Here is a 24189-nt window from a genome sequence, read left to right as displayed (position 1 = left end):
TTCAGCTGATAAGCTACACTCTGAATTCCCATTATCATCGCTTGTGCCGTTTCTTGTGTTGCGTCGATTCTCGTGATATGGCCTTTACAATGGGTCATATTCCTTCATTAAGTCCACCAGTTAGATTTGCCACATGGGTCAAATGCTGTCTGACGTGTTTCATACCAATTATTAAGCAGTTCTTAGCACACTGATTCTGACTACGGACTACTTCGTTTACCTGATCAAGATAAATAATTCAAGGTGCACGTGACCGTTCAGCAGGGGATGCTTACTCCTCCTAGGCACCTGATCCCACCTCTGGTATTTCAGGGGGTCAATATTTGCCTAACTCTCTATTACGTATTCCTCATAGGAGTTATGCGATTTATCACTGTTCGTTATCTTCACCTTTTCATGTCCAAGTCTACCACCTATGGAATGTTCCACAAGATCAGATCTACCAGTAAAATGTGCGACAAGTTCAGTTTGTTTCATAGGAATGTATCACTAGCCCAGACCGCAAGTAATTTACGCCAGTGGTTCGGAACCGATGCACGAGAGAAATGTTAAACATTTTACGATTTACCAGTAAAATTGTCCACTGGTCCAGATTGTCTATAGCCAATTCAACCAATTGAAAATCTACATGGTCCAACTGAATGTACCCTATGTTCAGATTTCCGGAATGTGTCACATTTTGAAATCTTTCAAACGTTTGAAATGTGAAAACTAAATGTTTACTAATGGATTTGCTCAGATCTACCAATGGAAAATGCAACATGGACAGGCCTACTGTTGGAGGGCTCTAACCATCCACTGGTTGACCTTGCAACATTAAAGAAATTCAAGCTTTTCTCATGAAGTTAAGGAAGTATGCTACACCAGAGAAATTTGATGTAGATGAAAAGTGGAGGATATGTACAACAATATTTTGATGTTGAAAATTTTCAAATCTACTTTATTTTGTCAAAAAATACAGTAGAAGGTAATCTGGAAAAAATTTAAAACCCTTACTGGACTCGAACCTGCGACCTAGAGTTCAGCAGTCGATATTCTAACCTACTGCGCTACTCGTCTAGGTATTTAAATGGAAAAGGAAAAGTCAAATATTGCTGATATCGATTTTTTTTCATCCATGTTTTAAAGGAAGTCAGCCATTATGACGATGTAGAGTACTACCTTAAGCACTGATATGGTCTAAAACTGAAAGTGAATATAAAATAATTAGCATCACATTCATGTGTACTCCTTATTAAGTATATATCATTACATGTAGTTATACGATTTGTTAATAACCTGTTGTCGAGCAAAGGAGAAACAATAGAATCTAGCAAGAAATGGATATCTACAATACAATCATATGACTATGATCTACAAGCTGACATAAGTAAATAACAGTATTCAGATATTGTCGTATTGACGATGATTGTGTTACTAAAATAAACTTTTATCAAGAGGTCCGTGTTTCATGGTGTTTGCCCAACTCTCTATTTTGTATTGCTTATAGGAGTTATGAGATTGATCACTATTCGTTATTTTCATCTTTCATGTAAGAAAACACGAGTTACGCTGAGCTATTTTCGATATTCTTACACCACGTGGTATGTTTCTTAAGAAAGTAATTCTCTAATACATTGATGAGGTGGTCCATCCAATTCTCCTTGTGTTACCACCCTCAGGAAAAGAATTATAAGGTTGATTTCTTATCAATTATATATCTTTAAATGATAAAACAAATAACTAGTTTCTTTCATCGAAATGCTTTGATTAACGTTTGTGAAATGGCGCGTAGAATACAAGTACGTAACAATAAAAGCATTCAAAATGGGTGTGCGTTCAGGTCAGATAGTTATTGAGCAGTATTAAATGGACTGGACACCAAGTTAAAGGTGGCATGGTTAACAACTGGATTATATATGAATGAAGAAGACAGTTGCAAACGGTGATTCGATGTATCCAGCATTTTGTTGGAGCATACGTCGAACACTGGTTATGTCGTGGGAGCGTTTGAATTCGACCCGTTAACGCCTTAAGTTTGACACGGCCATGGCACGAGCGGGGCTCGCAGCAAACGCTCTACCCCTGAGTTACCGCTACCGAAAGCACGATTTAGAAGAATTTAGTTGTTTGAAAAAGAACTTGGGGTATAAGTTGAATTTCCAAATGTATAAATATCGTCACGTTTACTTAAAATATATACACTTGTAATAGTGATGATCGAAACCTTACGAATCGAGACGATGTTGTTACAAGCTTTGTCAACGGAAACCAATACGTAGTCCTCATATAGCCTATCAAATTATTTCTGTTGTTTCAATGTGTCTAATACGATATTTCAACATTCCTCTTTTGACACGGTATCAAGTTCTTTCTTTTCTTATTTAGCCGATTTACAGAATGCATATCCCGTGGGGATTCGGGTTAGAATAGGTCCTCAGTATCCATTGCTTGTCGTACGAGGCGATTAAATGATGCGGTCCTTCAGATGAGACCACAAAAGCTAAGGTCCCGTGTCACAGCAAGTCTGACACGATAAAGATCCCTCTCTGCTTATAGGCCGTAAGCGCCGATTTATTGATTGCCATGAGAATTTTTCACTCATATGCAGACGCTTCACCATTGCATGTGAAAGGCTGCGAAATTTAGGCCTATGCTCAGTGCTTACGACCTTTTTTGTAGACGATATCGTTTTAGAAAAGTACATGATCTTTTGAATATTCAATTTTTTTTTAAATTCTTAAAGTACATACATCCATATATGGCAAGAGATCTTTATAATTTCAAGCTTTAAAACACTGGAATGAAATTCAAGAAAACAAATTTTAATGAGTTCAAAAATGTTATAGAGCACTGGAGAGGACAAGCATGTTCATGCATTATTTATGGTCATCAAATTTAATTTCTTCAAAACTAAATATCTATTGAATTTGATCGGAGACATTTTTTGCTTTTGTTTCACTGTGGTGTGTAATCTGTGTTTTAATCTTTTAATTTGCATTATTTGTATGCAACTACTAGTCCATGAAAGGCAAAGACAACGAACAGTGATCCATCTCATAACTCCTATAAGAAATACAAAATAGAACGTTGAGCAAACACGGACCCCTGGATATACCAGAGGTGGGATCAGGTGCCCAAGAGGACTAAGCATCCCCTGTCGACCGGTCACATCCACCGTGAACCCTATATCTTGGTCAGGTAAACGGAGTTATCCGTAGTCAAAATCAGTGTATGCTTTTGTCAAACTGTTTTATGTTGCGTAAATAATTTGATATTATGTTTCTCCCAACTTTAGCACCTGAAACTGCTGTGTATACGTTATAACTAATAGTTACATATATACATCATACGAATAACATATACCCGTCAAAAACTCTGTGCTGTGCTATACTCGCCCACTACAAATAAAGTTATATCTTATCTAACACAGGTAGTGGTTAATTGCTTCGCCGCCAAACACTCTCCACAGTGAGGGTCACGGATCTTTTGAATTCGACCTTCAACATGGGGGTAACTGATCGCAGCAGGTGTTGGCATGTTAAAAATCCCTTCCTGCTAGAGCCCTGAGTGCTAAGCTTAGGTCTGAATTTGGGGATAACTTCACCAACAGCGTGTGACGTCTCGGTATGGATGAAAAACAAACAAAGAGGATATAATTTGATCATGTAGAACTGGAATTATGCATATGGAAAACTGTATTTCCTTTATTTGCAATATGACGGATACTAGCACATGTACAGGGTTGAACTGAATTATGGAATTTGGTGTGTAATTTTCCTGGTCTTAAGTTGTTCGGTTACAGAAGCCGCATTCGAGAACCTGGCACATTTCCTTCGGCTACACTTCCGGTTAAAGTTCTCCTACGAGAAAGTCGGCGCGTGTTGCTGAAATTTAGTCGCCTTGTAATGGGTCGTCTTCTTAGTAATACATTCCTTGAAGCGGGCAGTCTACCTCTCCCAAGGGGTCGAGCATTTCTTGCCGAGAGCATCTGTAATTGACGGAGAATGTACCTTTCCCGCACACGTATTCGGAAAAGTTCTTCTTGAAGTGCTTCGTATGATGGTGAGGCGGATCCAGCTGAACGGGAAACAATCGGGGGGAGTACTGATGGTTGTGGCTGAGGTACCAGTCGACTAATTTCTTGCTGGATGGTTCTCAGATCGCCCTCGAACTGGCGGCGCCTCCTTCTGTTAGCAACAGCGTTCGGATCTCTTGTTGATCTTGTTATTTGTCCTAAATGAAAATGTGCAACACAATTATTGTTTTTTAAAAATGCATACCTCCAAACATTTCCGTAATATTTATCAAATGATAACATAATTCTTTTAAATCTTTTACCAATTTATGTTAAATACGCATATTTGAAAAAAAAGGAAGGTTTTCCAAATTTATTGGTGTATACATGTACACTTACCACTATACATAAGTATGCACTCACTAAAATAAGTTACTTGAGCAAAAAAAAAAGGTGGGTTACATCATGGATGCAGATCTTTCGATGCAAAATGCAAAACACTTACATATGAATATATGACGTTACCCTATTAACTTCTTATATTCTATCCCGTGAGGATCCGGGTTAAAAATAGATCCTCAGTACCCCTTGCTTGTCGTAGAAGGCGACTAAATGGGACGGTCCTTCGGATGAGACCGCAAAAACCGAGGTCCCGTGTGACAGCAGGTATGGCACGATAAAGACCCCTCCCTGCTCAATGGCCGTAAGCGCCGTACGTAGGCCAAAATTTGAAGCCCTTCACCGGTCTTGGTGACATCTCCATATGAGTGAAAAATTCTCTAGTGAGACGTTAAGCAAGATACAATCAATCTTATATTCTATTTTTTTTTTATTAAAAAACTTGATTTTCTGAAATTTTGAATTCTCTAAAACGAGATATTATGCAAGCATTTAACTTTCAAACTAATTACATGTACTAATATGTACTATTGTGTACTTTTATAAGACCCTTTGATTTTTTACCTTAAATAAATCAATATCACAATTTAACAGGCTATGCCAATCATATAAATGTTTCACATATTTTGAACTTGAACCCTTAACTGATTATTCTATTATTATTGGGTTAATTTCTTACCAGTACGATAGGCGGTATCTAATGCCAATAATTGTGAATCTAATTCCCTGATCTGGTCCTGTATGTATTTTGCCACGTTCTGAAGATCAACCAGTGTATTGTTTCTGGGTGGGCTGGTTTCACTTGGCTCTTCATCAGATTTAACTACGGTTGACGGTTGACCTGGCAGTGGGTCAGCAGTCGGAGACACACTGATCACCGGCGAGGTTTGACTAGAGTTTTCTGACTGCTCAAAGTCCATCGTAGGTATCTGCGTAATCAAATTGTCTAATTGGAATATGCCATCAGAAACAATGGTCTGAAATTCCAGTGTTTTTATGAATTTGCAAGATATTTCTACAACACACAATCTGGTGTGTGAAGTACATTTTATCAAATTATCATTCATTGCACATGAAGATACAAAAAAGAAAAAAAATATGACGAGTTTGAATGACTTGTATTCAATAGATATGTCTTATCGCAGACAAAATGCACAAGCTGCTTTACACATTTTTCTCCGCTATGGTTTTATATGAATACTTTAAAGTACGTAAAATATAGATATCAATGATCTGCAAGTTATTTAAACGTAACACCTGCAAATATATCACCTTGACTTACCTCCATATATCATACTTAATCAGATAAAAGGTTAAACAAATAGCCAGAAGACGTTTTGTATAATGATTTAGAGGTCGTGGAGTTTACATGTTTGTAATCAAACGCGAACACACGACACTAGATATTTGATATGACTAGATTGAAACAAAATACAAATGGCAAGCAATGAATATCAATATAAGTTAAGCTTTAACGTACAGTGTATGTAAACATGCAAAAATAACTTCCGATATTCGAAATTCAATGGTCGTTATAACGATCTAATTTACCAGTACAACCCGTTATTGAGTCAAATTCTGTCCGACATGTTTCATACCAATGTTGGGCCGCTCTAGGCACACTGATTTTGAGTACCGATTACTCCATTTACCTGAACAAGATATAGAGCTCGCTGCGAATCGGTCAACAGGGGATGCTTACCTGATTCCGCCCCGGGTGTTTCCGAAGGTCCGTGTTTGCCCTACTTTTATTTTTGTATATTCTATAGGAGTTATGAGATTGACGACTCTTCGTTATCTCCACCTTTACATTACTTTATGCATATTACGTCTTTGCTGCATCACAATATACCTCTGGGAGAAACGCCTGTGAACTTTTGGGTCTATCTGAGTGCATTTTAATCAATAGAAAAAGATAGAGAAGCAACGTAGAAGGTAATGTGTACTATATCATAATACAAGTTGTCCACCCATTTTATTTCGTTCTTAATGCCCGTAATCTATATAGGGGAATTTAAAATATGATTAAAATTTACCCATTACATCTACTATGCACAAGGTAAAACAGTTTTTTAGTCGAAATTTCCACATGTCTCTGGACCAAATTAATTTCTCTGTTTATAGAATGCATACATGTACATGTATATTTGTTATTCGCAATGACAAGCATGTGATAATCTAACTGTGAGATGAAAATGGACAATACACCTCCATATTCCCTGCTAGCGGTCCGCCCGTTGGTTTAGCTTCTTTCACAGCGGGCTGCGTATTTAATGGCGTCGGTTCTACTACGCCATCGTCGGGTGGTGGTAAAGTGCCCGGCGCTGGTAAGTCTTCAGGAATTAGATCTGGTAAAAAGGTTGTTATCGATGGTTGTTCCGGCGATGGAGTTTGTCCATGAACAGTGATCGTCAAACCCAGAAGAGTTATGAATAACAAGTCGGGACCCATCCTGTAACGAAAAATAGACCCGTGAACGTCAAACCCAGAAGAGTTACGAGGAGCAAGTCGGGACCCATCTTGTAACGAAACATAGACGTGTGTCGTATCTACCACAAAGCTAATCATTAATTTCCTGTGAATGTAACTGGCAGTTATATATTCTATTTTTCAATTTTTAACCATTTCGTTAAATAAATGCATGTATATATCGTACATATACTTCGTAAACCTCTTCTCAAGCACACCCACGCGTACCACTACAAATCATACAATTGATATTCAAGCATTATTTATAAATGTTCGGTGACTTTTGCGTGGAGGTAACCAACAACTACGTTTATTCATGAAATTTGGAAGTTACATGAAAACGGGCAATTTCAAACTAAATCGCATGTAAATAGAATATGAAGGAAAATAGAGCTGAATGACTCATAATGAACGATTTATTACATGTTTTCCTCAAGATTGATTGATTGGTTGAATATTGTTTAACGTCCCTCTCGAGAATATTTCACTCATATGGAGACGTCACCATTGCCGGTGATGAACTGCAAAATTTAGGCCTATGCTCGGCGCTTATGGCCTTTGAGCAGGGAGGAATCTTTATCGTGCCACACCTGCTGTTTTTGCGGACCTCGGTTTTTGAGGTCTCATCCGAAGGACCGCCCCATTTAGTCGCCTCCTATATGTATGACAAGCAAGGGGTACTGATTGATTGATTGATTGAATATTGTTTAACGTCCCTCTCGAGAATATTTCACTCATATACCTACTCTAACCCGGATCCACACAGGGTTTTTTCCTCAAGATGTTTTGTTCCAATTTCAAAATACAAACAATTTTTTTTTCCCGAAATTGTTTTTCTTATGATGATTAACCTTTCTTGTGCTAAAGTGTGTTATAAACAACAAGTACTACTTGAAGACAATAATGTACATTGTACACTTGAAATGGAGCCAATTTCTTTCTTAGGTGAGACATATTGGGATAAAAAAAACCAATATTTCAATCTTGCCCAAGTAGTATTATAAAATTTATTGTTGATGTCTCAAATCAACAATGCAAGCAATTCTGTTAAGGAATTGACATCCTAAAGTATACAGAAGTTTGAAAATAGAACCTAGAATATCATACATCATGTGCATTCAGTTAGGATTTAGCTCTTAACTCAAAACTAATAAAACTATTATATTTATCACGAATACATGTATATACATAGGAAACAATGAATAGAACTGCTGAAAGAAGAAAGGCATTGACATCATTCTTTTTAATCAAACCTGACTGAAATGAATTGTCCTGAACAGTAAGTAACAAATAAAGTTCAATCTTTTATATCGTTTGCCATATCTTATCAATCATTGGTTATCGATCAATAAGTCCGCCCTAGATAGCCCCCCACCTCATTAAGCTGTTCCATTTCATCAAAGCATTTCTACTTCATTGCACGTACTACCTCTCTCTCTCTCTCTCTCTCTCTCTCTCTCTCTCTCTCTCTCTCTCTCTCTATATATATATATATATATATATTTAAAAGGAAACACGAAACTACAACGTTACCGCTTTCGTGTTAAAAATCTTCAGACGTGTTACTAGACAACCGATAACAATTGTAAGTATTGAAGTAAACAATGCAATGACGTCATAGTATTGTTGAGAGATAAAATTGTGGCAATAAAATGCAGATACATACACAATGTAACGTTTAATTGGAATTGTATTAAACTTTTCAAACTGGGTTTAAACATTTGAATTCATTGTTTTTCCTGCTCTCTTCATTGTATAACGGTGTCCGTATTATGTTTGTAAGTGGGAATACTTTGAAATGTCCGCGACCGCTATATCTGGATGCTGACGTAATTTTATTTTCATGCTGATTCTGGCGCGCAATGCTGTACCCGCCTCTCCGATGTAGAATTGATTACAGCCTCCTTATGTTATAACATACATGTGGATACGATCTTCAGATCCGAATTGATATGACATGCATTTTCTCTTGAATTAAAGGAGGTACTTTGTTGTAAATACGGAAATATGCCACATCGCGGGGGGTTTCTTAACTCGGATGGACAGAGCATTGTTCTTAGATTCTTTGGTTGACTTGTTGTTTATGAATTCAAATTTGGAAAGAACACGAGCCATTTATTCATCTGTTTTAAAACTTTTATTAAGGTTGCTGATGACGGACATTATGTTCAGATTCTTGTATGTTGGAATGTGGAATTGGAAATCTTTTCGGTTTTTTTTTAATTCCATGGCGTTGGATTTATTAAATAATTTCTATCTATTTCCTTTACTTTTTGATGTCATTATAATTAGGGCTAACGGGTACAATTGGTCATGTAAAAACGTTTCCATTTCATCAAGGCGTTGATGTCTGGTTTTCTCCTCGCTGACTATCGTGCGTATTCTCCTTGCGAGGATGTGTTGCTCCTCGTTTGATGTGTTGCGGATGGGAAGAGTTAATGTGTAAAACTGAGTTGTAGCAGTGCTCTTTTAAAATATGTCCGCTGTAATCCATGTACTGTTATTGTTCTCACGGACTAAAATGTTTTATAATGGTATTTCAACGGAACTCTTCTTCAGCGTAAATATTATTTCTGAGTCTAAGAAAAATAGGATTCATTTCTGTTTCATATGATAAAACAAGCATTTACATGTAGATATCTCATCCAGGAACACTGTACAGAATTCCAATGGGTATAAATTATACTCCTTTAGCAGGTCACGAGACATAATTGATTCAAAAGAAGAATAAATGTCTTGCTGTGATCTTTAACTTGGCATTCAGTTATATCTATAATGTTTTATCTATTAGCAATATTCACTTTCATATATCAATTTAACACATCCTAGTGAACCCGAAAAATAGGACACCAGAGAGTCTTCATTATCTGCTTCATATCTGGATGTTTTACTGAAGGCGGTAACGGCAAACTAACAACTCAACTTCAAACGGATCTCAGGTAACTTATACCCCAAGTTCTTTTTCAAACAACTCAATTCTTCTAAATCGTGCTTCCGGTAGCGGTAACTCAGTGGTAGAAAGTTCGCTGCGTAACCAGGAGGTCGTGAGTTCAAGCCCGGCTCATGCCATGGCCGCGTCAAACCTAAGACGTTAAAATAGGTAGTGATTGCTCCTTCGCCAAACGCTCAGCATTTAGAAATAAGAATCATGGGTCTTTCGGATATGACCTTTAAAACGGAGGCTTCGTGAAGAACCTTCACTGCTACGGACCTGAGAGCTAAGCATAAGTCTAAATTTGTGGTACTTCGCCTACAGCTGGTGACGTCTCAATATAATTGAAAAATTATCGACAGAATGTTAAATAAACAATCAATTATACAGTGCATGAAAACTGGTTTTTTCTATTGAAAGGGTTGACATACATGATTCAATTTGCCCAAGTCTGTCTTTAATGCATTTCTCATGCTAAGATATGGATATTTACATGGTTTTATGTGTGTTTATGCACCTGTGCTTATCTGAGGACATGAGTACACACAAAGTGCATGGATTCCATTCAAATATGTGTGTTCGTTTACAGTCAAGAACTTACTAACTTCTGGAATACATCTGTTTATGTTACGATAGGGTTCATGAAGTTTACTGCTTTATTAGGGGTCAATATTAGCATATCTATTCAGCCACTTTGTGTGCAAGATTTTTGAAAAGTACCACCTTGCTAGTGTTCTAAGGCAATTCATAATCGTGGTTGAATTGATGAAAAAGTGAGATATTGAACAGTGATCAATCTTATAATTCCTTTAAAGAACACACAATTCAGACAAGCAAGGACCCCCGGACTCACCGGAGGTGGAATCATGTTCCAAGGAGGAGTAACCATCACCTGTTAACCGGACGCATCCGCTGTGAAACCCTATCTGTTTACTAGGTAAACAGAGTAATCCATAGTCAAAATTAGTATGTAAATAATGGCCTAACAATTGGCATGAAATATGTCAGACAGCATTCGACGTAATGACATATCGTAATTACATCGACTTCTTTGCAAGTAGCCAACCTCGATTTAAAGAGCTGATCATACGCAGAACATGCTTGTATCGAATCAGTTGAGAGACATAAACATCATATTTTGATGATTATTGAATATTGTTACATGAATATGGGAAGGTGAGGAGAGAGAAGCTGAATTCATCCCGTTTGCCGTAAAGTTGAGTTTTTGATTTGCCAGTGACATCTATCTTAAAAAAACTATTCAAGTTTGAAGGAGATGTGTAAGTCTTTGTGGTGTCTGTTATTTCGAGTTCACTGGGATTTATTGAATCGCAATATGAATGAAAATGATTATTGTTAATACACAAAACGTCATCGATATATCTAAATGTTGAGTTGAAGAACACAGTAATAGATAGTTATTTTCTTCTCTGATGTCACGCAAAAGTACTCTGAAGTTGAAATAAAAAATATGTTGGAGTTTCTCATTGATAATATCTTCGTGATCTTTGGTGATCACGTCTTCCAACTGTCTGTTGAAATTCCCTTGGGCACGAATTGTGCTCCTTTGTTAGCTGGCCTGTTTTTATATTCCAATGAAGCAGAATTTATTCAAAACTTTATACGTGAGAAGAAAAAAAAATTCTTTTTGTGGCCTTCAATTCGACATTTAGATTTATCGACGACCTATTATCTATCAACAATTAGTCAAAAAACAATTTAACGTATTGGTTATCTATCACTTTGTTTACTGAATTGACCATTTGCTAATCATTTAATTACCGCTTGGGTAAATGGAGTAATATGTAGTCAAAAGCAATGTACAAAGAACAGTCTCAGTTGGTATGAAACATGTCAGATAGCATTTTACCCAATGCCAGGTTGTGTCGGTCAACTAGATCGTTACATGTATAACGACCCTAGAATTTGCGAAATTCTTACTTTAATCGAGACTTTTGAAACCCCTGTAACATGAACTAGTTTTTCGGTAGCCTGCATCGACTAAAACACCTATTCTACATATATCATGTTCATATCGAATCAGATGAGAGACATACCACCATATGCAGATGATAATGGAATGTTGCTACATAAATATGGGAAGTTGACGACGGAGAAACTGAAATCATCCCGTTTGTCATATAGTTGAGTTGTTAGTTTGCCTTTGATATTTATTTGAATAAAATATCTAAGTAAGAAGCAGAAGTGGACGACTCTGTGGTGACTTTTATTTCGAGTTCACAGGGGTATATCGAATCGACATATGAAAGTTATTTTTGGTATTAGACAAAACGTCGTCGATATATATATATATATGTGTGTGTGTGTGTGTGTGTGTGTGTGTGTGTGTGTGTGTGTGTGTTGAGTTATGAAATAAAGACAAAACAAAAGACTATCAAATATGTTACATTGAAGGGTCCCTGTAATTATCTAATTTCTTGATTCTTGCATTAGAACTTTGGGAACGTTTGTTCCCCTATAATACAAACGAATTAGACATTTATTATTTATATTTATATCTAGGGATGCATTTACATTCATTGTATGATAGTGAGGAAGATATGAAGATTTATTCACCCAAGAAAAATCATATTTTTCTAGGGTACCGCCAGAGCAGAATATGATGTTTCTTAAGGGAACAAATCTTCATAGTTCCCTCACTTGGGTGTAATATATTGTTTATTATACTGAAACAAAGCATTGAAATTGCAAAACAGCATATCCTTTATCCGTTCATGTATACATATCTGATATACCCTAACTTTTTCACTTATAGGGGATACATATGCAAAAATCTAGTGTTATGTTTTTAAACAAAAACTTCCATTATTACCACTGCTGGCAAAACGGATGTTTCAGTAAATAGCGAAACTAATTGAAAAATTCCGGTACCATAATGCTTTTTGTGAACTGTAATATAAAATTCTTCAGAATTGCATTCCCTTTATTTAATGCACAACAAATGCTAGTTCATGCGTAGATATGCAAGATTGAAATTAATCTTGAAATATTGTGTGAGATTATTCCGGTCCTCTGTGAAACAATTCAATTATAAAAGCCGCAGTCGATAATTCCGTGCATTTCCTCCATCTATACTTCCAGTTGAAGTTCTGTGATGGGAAAATCGGGGTGTGTTGCTGACATTTATTCGCCTAGTAACGGTTCGTCTCCCTAAAAATACATTCCTTGAAGTGGGCAGTCTACCTCTCCCAAGGAGTCGAGAATTTCTTGTCGAGAGCATCTGCAGTCGACGGAGAATGTACCTTTCCTGCGCACGTATTCGAATAAGTTGTTGTATAAGTGCTTCGTACGATAGTGAGGCGGTTCCAGCTGGGCGGGGAACAAACACTGGATGCATTAACAGTTCTTCAGCTCCTAGCGGCACATTTCTAGTAGCCGATCGCCAATCCTCCCTGGACTGTTTCATGTGCTGCTCTAGAATCTGATTCCCCCTTTCTAAGCGACGTATGTCTGTATTTTGAGGATTGATGGGTAATGACAGCCCAGATCCAAGTACAACTTCCCTTGGGCGAGTTCTCTGAGCTTGAGGTGTCATCAGTCGGGTAATTTCCCGTTGGAGAGTTCTCAGATCACTCTCTAACTGGTAGTGTCTCTCCCTGTTTCCGAGAACGTTGTAATTTCTACTAAATCTTGTTATTTGTCCTGTGTAATAAGATTTCGTAAAGTTTTAATTTTGATGTCTGTTTTGAGGAGCCAACAAAAATAATTATAATAGATATTTTTGATGCTTATAAACCGGTCGACAAGGGATGCTTACTCCTCCAAGGCACCTGATCCCACCTCCGGTGTGTACAGTGGTACATGTTTACCCAACTCTCCATTCTGTATTTTTTAGTAGGAGTTATGGGATTGACCACTGTTCGTCGTTATCTTCACCTTTCATATATGTCACGTCAATAAAACGCTTAGAAATTATTTCTTAACCATGAAAGACGAAGATAACGAAAAGTGAGCAATCTTATAACTCCTATAAGCAATACAAAATAGAGTTGAGCAAACACGGACCCCTGGATATACCAGAGGTGGGATCAGGTGCCTAGGAAGAGGAAGCATCCCCTGTAGATCGGTCACATGCATGCATACTAAAAACATATTTTCCAAAGGTTTACAGTACATTTCACTTGGTATTTACCTTTAGCAATGACTATTTCGAATCAAATGAACTTAGCTGAAAGCAAATATGTTCGAATTAAACTCTTACCAGAACGGTATGCATTATCTAAAATCAATAATTGTGAATCTAATTCTCTGAGCTGATTCTGAAGATAGTCCACTGCGTCCTGAAGATCCACCAGTGTATTTTCCCTAGATGGGCTAGCGTCCCTGGGCCCATCGCCAGATTTAACAATGGTTGCAGGTTGACCTGGTAGTGTATCAGCATTTTGAGACACACTGGTCGAGGGTGATGCTTCGACGTCGTCTCCACTGGGAGTCGTGGCAAAGAACTGCTCAAAGTCCAGAGTAATTGTCTGCATAATCAAGTTGTATAATCTTATATCTGAATATTCAACAAGAGGTTACAGCAGCAACAAGTGCTTTATGTTTCACAACAGATGTTGACAACACACAGTGATATATAAAGTAAATTTGATCAAATGCATCATAAACATTGACGATAACAGTGAAAAGTTTTCATTTCGATCTTAATACATGTAGTTGCATGGTTTCTTTTATGTGCGTGAATAAATATTACATGAATATTAAAAATCGGAATTAATAAATATATATATATATATATATATATATATATATATATATATATATATATATATATATATATATCATATATATAAAGTATTATACTTATTTCAATGATTACGTCACATTGTTTCGTAGATTATATCCCAGAAAAGATTTCCATGACCTGATTTAGCGTAACTTTGAGATATTGTATCTCAACATTGATTGAACAACTGTGAATGTTTAAAAGTGATTAATTGTTTTACGTCCCGCCGAGAAATTTCACTCTTATTGAGACGTTAAATGTAGAAGGACACAGAAGGTCGTCATAGAAACCCTACACATGTCGGTGATAGTTTATTTTCTAATTGTTAACCAGTCCGTAGAATTATGCAACTTAACGGAAATGCACATAACCATTAAACCTACTCGTGTATTGTATTAAAGAGATCCGATCATTACCTTACTTTGTTTTTCCTTCGGGAGACCTTGGATGACACAAACATGGAGCTACTCTAAATAAAACTGCTTGCAAACTATTCTAAGTATTCGATATTTGAACTTTTTACACAAATTTTGTTCATGTTTGGTATTTTCCTCATTTTTCAATGCCACCAATGCTGGTAGGTTTACGTACTTCAATGTATGAAAAGTGAAGATAACGAACAGTGATCAATCTCATAACTCCTATATGGAAAGGTGAAGATAACGAACGGTGATCAATCTCATAACTCCTATATGGAAAGGTGAAGATAACGAACAGTGATCAATTTCATAACTCCTATATGGAAAGGTGAATATAACGAACAGTGACCAATCCTTTATTTCCTATCTCATAACTCCGATAAAAGTGACGATAACGAACAGTGATCAATCTCATAGTTCCTATATGGAAAGGTGAAGATAACGAACAGTGAACAATCTCATAACTCCTATAAAGGTGAAGATAACGAACAGTAATCAATCTCATAACTCCTATAAGGAAAGATGAAGATAACGAACAGTGATCAATCTCATAACTCCTATAAGGAAAGGTGAATATAACGAACAGTGACCAATCCTTTATTTCCTATTATAACTCCTATAAGCAATACAAAATAGAGAGCTGGGCATATACGGGCCCCTATATATACCAGAGGTGGGATCAGGTGCCTAAGGGGAGTAAACATCCCCTGTCGACCGGTCACATCCGCCGTATATATAAGCAACCCCTAAAAGTAAGGATATGGTCTTTTATTTATGTTACCAAAGTGATTCTAGCGATGACATTGAAATTACGATAGTAGAATGTCATAAAAACAGACGCATGAAACGGTGAAGATAACGAAAAGTGATCAATCTCAGGTATAAGACATAATAAAGAGTTTGACAAACACGGACCCCTGCACATACCAGAGTTGGGAGTAGGTGCCTAGGATGTATAAATTAAAATCAGTGTATAAAGCTAAGCATTCCCTGTCGACCGGTAACAACCACCATAAGCCGTTTATCTTGATCACATAAACGGAGTACTCCGTAGTCAAAATCAGTTTGTAAAGAACGGCCTAACAATCGTTATGAGATACGCTCGATAGCATTTGACTCAATGGCATGTCGTCTTCGCAAAGTAGATGGTTATAACAACCATAGATTCAAGACAAATTTAAAAAGGTCATTTGAACCTATATTTGCCTTAAAAGAGCTAAGACATTAGGCGACGAATTTTCATATTTAATGGGACTATAGAGCTATTATTTCTTAACAAAAAGGTAGTTTGTGTATCTTCTTTTTTAAGCAAAATAGAACATACAACTAAAATTTTCAATTAAATTGATACATGTTTGTACTGTAAGATAACTTCACCTCTTGCAGCCCAGTCTTGGAATTCTTCCTTGCTTTAGTGATGGTTGGACTACCTCCTCGCGTATATAGGTCTGACAGCTCCCGAATTTCCTCTTGTGTGATATCTAATGTTTTCATAACATCCCGTAATTGGTCATTGTTCATCACCTGTAGATAAATGGTATATCATTCTCTTTTGTCTTTGAAAAAATCGTTTCTTGTCCTCACATGACAATTTAGAATGCATATAATGAAAGAAAACACCACTTTGTGCTCGTGTTGTGTCAATATACTTACTTCTGTAGAGAGGCGACACTTCACTGTAACCATGTTTTGGACAGTCAACAATATATATATATATACACTAAATGAACTTTATTTCGCGGTTTACCTGTGAAAAATTGGTTGATTTACAGTAAACACACACAGATAGTAAGGTGGAATCAGGTGCTTTGGAAGAGTAAGCATCCCCTGTCGACCGGTCACATCCGCCGTGCGCCCTATATCTTGATCAGGTAAACGGATTTATCCATAGTCAACATCAGTGTGCCAGGGATGGTCTAACAATCGGTATGAAACATGTCAGACAGCGATACGTTGTAGTTACAAAGTAGACCGTTATAACGACCATAGAATTTGCCAAGTGCTGACTTTAAACGAAATTGTTGAAACCCCTGCACCATCAGCTTGTCTCGATTAAAAAATTGACCATATACAGAACAAACTCTTGCTTATCGAATCAGTTGAGAGATATAAACACCATATGCAGGTGATAATGGAATATTGCTACATAAATATGGGAAGTTGACGCTGAAGAAGCTGAAATCACACGTTCGTCATAAAGTTGAGTTGTTAGCTTGCAATTGGTGTTTACCTTCAATAAAATATCTACGTATGAAGCAGAAGTGGACGACTCTGTGGTGTCTTATTTCGAGCTCACAGGGATATATCGAATCGACATATGAATGAAAGTTATTATTGTTAATACATCAAACGTCGTCGTTATATCTCAATGTCGAATTGAAGCTTTTTTCTTCTCAAGTAGAAGGTTTTTTTTAATAAATTCTGCTTCATTGGAATATAAAAACAGGTCAGCTAATAAGGGAGCACAATTCTTGCCCATGGGAATTCCAACAGACTGTTGGAAGACCTGGTCACCAAAGACTACGAAGATACTGTCAATGAGAAACTCCAGTATATATTTTATTTCAACTTCATAGTACTTGTGCAATCATATCAAAGTGGTGCTTAACAAAGTAATTTTTCGGATGACTGATCATTAGATATGAATATTTGTGTTTTCCATGTTTTTAAAGAAACAACTGTCTATGATGTCAAAACAAAAAGTCTAGTCTTAATTCATCGTGAGGAATGCTCGTGTAAAGTTTTGAAAAGTCATACGTTTTGATGTTGTTGATTTGAGAAACGTTTTGCGATTTCAAGTTTACTAAAAGTTCTTTAGAATTTCTATATATTGCAGAATGAACCTGTATATTTACTTCTGTAGGTTTTGCTTCTTTCACTGCGGACTCTACCTCTAGTAGAGTCGGCTCTATTCCAACATTGTCTGGCAGTGGGACAATGTTTGACCTTAGTAAGTCTTCAGGAAGTAGATTTGGGAAAGGGGTTGTTATCGATGGCCGTTCCGGTGGTGGTGTTTGTCCATGAGCTGTGAACGTCAAACCCAGAAGAGTTACGAAGAGCAATCCAGGATCCATCCTGTAACGAAACATAGAACTATGAACGTCAAACCCAGAAGAGTCACGAAGAGTAATCCGGGATTCATCCTCTAACGAAACATAGAACTATGAACGTCAAACCCAGAAGAGTGACGAAGAGCAATTTGGGACCCATCCTGAAACGAATCAGGGCAATGAAAATCATAAAAGAGTAAGACTATATCACTTCTACCACAAAGCTATAAAATCAGTCTTATATAAGGATAAGAGGTAGTTATAGTTTTGTTTGAAATTTTCAATATATTTTGTTAATGAAAACGTGAAGATAGCAAACAGTAATCAATCTCATAACTCCTATAAGAAAAGTTTTGCATTTCTTGTAAAGGTGAGTTAGACAAAGTATGTGACTATTATGTATTGTAATTACCTATAAATGGTTATTTTATCAATTTGAGGTCACTATCCAAAGTATATCTTAAAAAAGAAATTAATAGGTTTGTTCAAACTTTATTTATATATTTTTTACATAATAAATGTGAGCACCTGCCATTCCTTTGTTTTTATATTCTAACTAAACAGGGTAAAATAGTTGAGTTCTGCTGGATCCGAAGCCATATTGGTATCCCTGGCAACACCAAAGCAGACAAAGCGGCAAAAAATGCACCTCAAGATCATATTGCACACTTTAAAATCCCATACACTGATTTGAAATACTTCTTCAAACTCGATGTAAATTCTCTTTGGCAAATCTATTGGGATTTCGTTACTCTATTCAAAGTAAACAAGCTGTGTAACATCGTAATGAAATGCCACGACGAAGCTATGAATTATTTGAAATATTGATGATCCTTGCGGAGAAATTAGTTTTTATAGCACAGTTCTAATCTAATCGATTAAAGGATTACAGCGTGTATATCATTCGTTTGCAATATTGCAATATATATATATATATATATATATATATATATATATATATATGCATACTAATTTGTATCATTAGATGCTTAAATAGTGGGATTTTAAATTCATTTCATGGAACCAATATAAGACTTTTAACTATCTCCCTCTTTTCACAAATGTACATTTTTCAATCCATATTTTCTTTTTAATTTCAAAGAAAATCACGAAAACGTTTTCCAACGTTATTCTTCATCTGCTAGTTGATTCCAAATTTAGTGATATACAAAACAAGTGTTCCTCTAAGACTCTACTTTTACCCTCTCCACTGATATAATCAGGTTCTTCCTAAGGTAGCAAAATCGGAACCAAACAACAATTTCCATGCGATTGTAATTTGATATCCGACTAAGGAAGGTTTGCTGGGAAATTGAGATTCGGGACACCTTATTCCACATCTTGTATATATGACCAGGGGTCCATGTTTGTCTGATCCCACCTCTAGTATGTCCAGGGGTCATGTTTATCCTACTCTTAATTTTGTATTCTTTATAGGAATTATGAGATTCATCACTCTTCGTTTTCTTCACTTTTTCACCCTTAGATTAAAAAACCCGAAAATATGCCATAAACGTATATTCTGATATTATATTAACATTCCTCTCCTAACTGTAAACTTGTTAAAATAATATTAATCATGACTATAAAAACAATAGACAGAACTGCTGGAAGAAGAGATATATTGATAAGAGCCTACGTAATCAAACCTGAAGTGTGCGTTAAGTGTCCCTAAAACGAATTGTCCGAAACAATAAGTGTCAAATAAAGTTTGATGTTTTTATATTGTATTTTTTCTATTCTCAATCATTGGTGATCGATCAATGCTTCATCCCTAGTTAATTCCCAGCATTTAATGGTTTCGTTCCATGTACGTTATCCACTTCATTACACACTCTTTGTTTATGTTTATTCAAAATATCTATAATTGCAATTTGAAAGGCAACACTTGACAAATTAAATCATGTGGATCTACAGTGTACGCCTTTCTTCAGGGGAAAGAATTCAGTCTTGATACACTGTATACGAAATATGGAATATAGAATGAATTTTCTTTATTTGTTCCACATCTTTTTTAGACGAACGTACAGAGGTTATGACTTTCATACAAATGTAAAAGGTGAAGATAACGAACAGTGATCAATCTCCTATAAGCAATACAATATAGATAGTTGGGTAAACACAGACGCTGGACACACCAGAAGTGAAATCAGCCGCCTAGTAGGAGTAAGCATCCCCTGTCGACCGGTCACACCCGCCGTGAGCCCTATATCCTGATCAGGTAAACGGGGTTATGATGTTAGAGTGATTGTTTTATGGCCAGAAGGAGGTGAATTTGAGACCTGATCGTACATTGGTCAAGACTTTTCTAATATGTAGCAATAGGTAGTGTCCACTCCTTTGCTAAACGCTCGGCATTTAAAAGGTGAAGATAACGAAAGGTAATAAATCTCAGAACTCCTATAAAGAATACAAAATAGGGAGTTGGGTAAACACAGACCCCTGGACATACAAGATGTAAGATCAGGTGACAAGGAGGAGTAAGCATCCCCTATTGACCGGTGAGAGTACCGGGTCTTTCAGATGAAACTTTAACCATTGAGGTACGTTGAAGCGACAAGCGTTGAAAGGATCTCGTAGAATCCTCGCTACACTCTTAAATCTAAATTCCTGGTACCTTTCTTATCGTTGTTTACTTCTCAATATCAATGAACAAGAGGCCGACAGGCCTTATCAGTCACCTAAATACTAGTGAAAAAGTATCACTACTTCCATGGGCTATGAAAACTAGAAAACAAAATCCTGTTCTGAATATCTAAACTAAATTCTAATGTTCAGCAACAGTATAAAATAAGACGTGTTCCTAAAACTTCACTGCCTTCAAAAGTGCATACACTGATGAAAGGATTTAAATAATAGGTGTATTAACATTTTAAAAACGTCAAAACATATGACTACTTTGGACTCATACTAAAGTCATAACCCTGGGTTTTGATTGAAATTCACCATTTTTTGTACATCCTTTTCTGCTATTCCTAAGTATGCATTTAGATTTTATACAATATCAGCAAACTTACACATAAATACTACATGTATATACTAAGCTTGGTCCCACCATGGGGTCAGAACCCTTACTCTGGAGATCATCAAACAATCTTGGTAAAAGACTACCTACTCTATCAATTTAGTTTCAAATTAGCATCAATAGCACTAAAGAAGATGTTATTTATGTGTTTTACACATAAACACTATATAACAAGTTTGGCCCCACCCTGGGGTCAGAACCCCTACCCCAGGGACCATGAAATTTACAATTTTGGTAGAGGCCTTTCCGCTCTCCATTACCATCCATTTAGTTTTTCTTACAGTTGTGCGATTCTTGAGATGAAGATTTTCGAAAATTGGTTAATTCTTGGCAGTTTTTGCCCCGCCACTAAGGCCCCAGGGATGCTGGAGACCAGAAATTTACAATTTATGTCCCCCTTATCCCAAATTTGAAAAGAATTGGAATGGTAGTTATCAAGAAGAAGTTAAAACTGTTCAATTGTTGACAGACGACGACGGACGACAACCGATTGCAATGTCAAAATCTAAAAAATCTCAAAGGGACGAGAGAAAAGGGAAACCAACAAAACAAAGTTATCTACAATTTTTAATGTACATAATTTACATATGGATCTAAACGGAAAGGCGACAGAGGCAGCCATGCAAAATCCGGTTCGTAAATTAAACTAGTACGTTTCTAGGTATAGATATTGAATTCCTGTTCACTATCACTCCACAGGATATATTTGAGAAATGCAATGCATTAAACAATAAAATGAATTTTAATGTGACTCGCCAAATTAAGACGGACTCGAATGATATAAGACATAGGGCTCATGGCGGGTGTGACCGGTCGACAGGGGATGCTTACTCCTTCTCGGCAACTGCTCCCATCTCTGATGTATTCAGGGGTCCGTGTTTGCCCAACTACCTATTTTGTATTGCTTATAGGAGTTATGAGATTGATCACTGTTCGTTATATTCACCTTTCATTCTACTACGTGTTTACATTGCAAGGTTTCGATATCATGGTAAAGAGAGTACCGTACCTATATTTGTATACCAAAACTACACAAAACCCTTAAAGAGACACATTGCAGGATCTAGTAAATGTTCTACCTAACATTTGTCTCTATTCGGCACGAAAATATCAACTGTTGTGATATAGGAACGTCAGACGTATTGTACCACAAAATAAGCAAGAAGTAAATTAAATATGCATTCTAAAAATTCCCAAAAGAACTTTCAGTAAACTTTGAATTACTAAACTTTTCCCATATCAACAGCGTCAAAACGTGTGACTTTTTCCACACATACACTGTACACGACAATTCCTCCCGATAAATTAAAGACCAGAGTTTTGACTTCATAAATATCATTTCCGTTACTAGAATAGATATCTTGTGCTCAAGCACACCACTCTGATTCTACGCACAATTTGATATTAAAAAGATGCTGGAGTTCCTCATTAATAATATATACGTAGTGTTTGGTGATTAGGTCTTTAAACAGTCTGAAATTCTCATGCACACAAATTGTGCTCCATTATTAACTGAACTGTTTTGTATTCTGAGAAGGCAGGGTTTATTCAAAATCTTCTATATATCAAAAAGTGTCTTGTTGTGGTCTTTAGCTACACATCTAAATATATCGACAAAGTATTATCTATCAACAATACTCATTTGCATTCAAATGTTGATTCGGTATACCCCAATGAACTGGAAATAAAATATATCACAGAGTCATCCATATTGGCTTTATGTTTTAATATTTTCATTAAACATAGATGTTAACGGCAAACGTACAACACAACTTTATGACAAACGGGATAACCCTAACTTCTGCATCGTCAATTTCCCATATTTGCGTAACTATATTCCATTATCGCTTGTGTTTATACCTCTCAAAGCGTGTTCTGCACATGATCATTTTTTTTAAATCGAGGCAGGATACAGACAAATAAGTTGTTTTAGCGGTGTCAATTGTTTCGTTTTAAGTCAGCATTTGGTAAAGTATGTGGTCGTTATAATGATGTAATTTGCAAATACAATCTCTCACTGGGTCGAAGTTTATCTGAAATGTTTCATACCAATTGCTAAGCTGATCTTTACATACTGATTTTGTCTACGGAGATCAAGATGCAAGATTCATGAAGGGTCTGCAGGGTTAACAGGGGATACTTACTCTTCTTAGACACCTGATCCCACCTTTCGTGTGTTCAGGGGACCGTGTGTGCCCTTTATAGGATTTATGAGACCAATCACTGTTCGTCGTCTTAAGACAAGCAATTCAGCTCGTGAAATTATAGTGAACCAAATATGTTTCTTACAGTGCAGAATCGATACTTTTGTAGTTTTTTTGTTTCGTTTTTTTTTTTTTTTTTGGTTTTTTTTTTTAGTATGAAGTATTACAACAATGGTATCTTTGGTATCACTGATAATGTAGACGTATTTAATTCCACGAATTCATGATTTCACGGATGGTCATTTTAAGTACGCTGATATATCAAATTCCGCAGATTTTATGTCACCGCAGAGACAATAGAAATAAGTCCTGCGCTTGATAAGCACGTTTAAAGTACGTGAAACTACACATTAACCCTTACCTTTTACAGGAATCCTATATCTCTTACATTTATGACTAGTTATGCATAAAGTTTATATCCAGTGGGTTTTAAATTGATAAATGATTTATTATGAAACAACACGAGTTCGTGGTGACAAAACGTTGGCAAATGTGAATACTGTATTTTAATCTAATATTGCGTTCAGTTAAACGTCCCCATATGAGTGAAAATTCTTGAGAAGGAGGTTAAACAACCTACAATTGTAATGAATCCTCCTCAAAATGGTGTCTACATTTATGAAAGTAATTATCTTTTCTCTCATAAAATGTTTCATTGAATAGCAAGAATGGTCATCACTAGCGAACTAGTGTCTGGGGAGTGACGTACACGCACGACGCTGCGAGGAGTATTAATTGATTGGTTAGTTTATTGTTTAATGTCCCGCTGGGAATCTTTCACTCATATGGAGACCTAACTGTTGCCGGTGAAGGGTTAGGCCCAGTCTCGGCGCTTGCGACCTTTGAGCAGGGAGAAATCTTATCGTGCCACATCTTTTGTTACATGGAGTCTCGGTTTTTGCGGTCTCATTCGAAGGACGGTCCCACTTAGTCCCCTCTTGCAATAA

The 24189-nt window shown here is 36.5% G+C and overlaps 1 protein-coding gene across 1 annotated transcript; it reads right to left on the bottom strand.

Annotated features, from left to right (window-relative positions):
* Positions 1 to 3635: 3635 nt before the first annotated feature.
* On the bottom strand, positions 3636 to 8140 carry LOC130051086 (uncharacterized). Its single transcript, XM_056152400.1, has 4 exons — positions 8119 to 8140; positions 6605 to 6848; positions 5076 to 5325; positions 3636 to 4215 (listed from the first exon to the last, which is right to left on the bottom strand). The coding sequence occupies exons 2-4, from the start codon at positions 6845 to 6847 to the stop codon at positions 3779 to 3781; spliced, it is 930 nt and encodes a 309-aa protein (XP_056008375.1). The 5' UTR covers position 6848; positions 8119 to 8140; the 3' UTR covers positions 3636 to 3778.
* Between the last annotated feature and the right edge of the window lie 16049 nt (positions 8141 to 24189).

This window comes from Ostrea edulis, chromosome 10 (genome assembly GCF_947568905.1).
Source record: "Ostrea edulis chromosome 10, xbOstEdul1.1, whole genome shotgun sequence".
Taxonomy (NCBI): domain Eukaryota; kingdom Metazoa; phylum Mollusca; class Bivalvia; order Ostreida; family Ostreidae; genus Ostrea; species Ostrea edulis.
This window is presented reverse-complemented; position numbering and strand designations above follow the sequence as displayed.

Excerpts from the sequence above, each read along its gene's own strand:
- LOC130051086 (XM_056152400.1), bottom strand. The coding sequence starts at position 6,847 with ATGGGTCCCGACTTGTTATTCATAACTCTTCTGGGTTTGACGATCACT. Across the intron at positions 5,326-6,604 it reads CGCTAGCAGGGAATATGGAG|ATACCTACGATGGACTTTGA; the intron begins GTGTATTGTCCA and ends TTGATTACGCAG. Across the intron at positions 4,216-5,075 it reads AGATACCGCCTATCGTACTG|GACAAATAACAAGATCAACA; the intron begins GTAAGAAATTAA and ends ATTTTCATTTAG.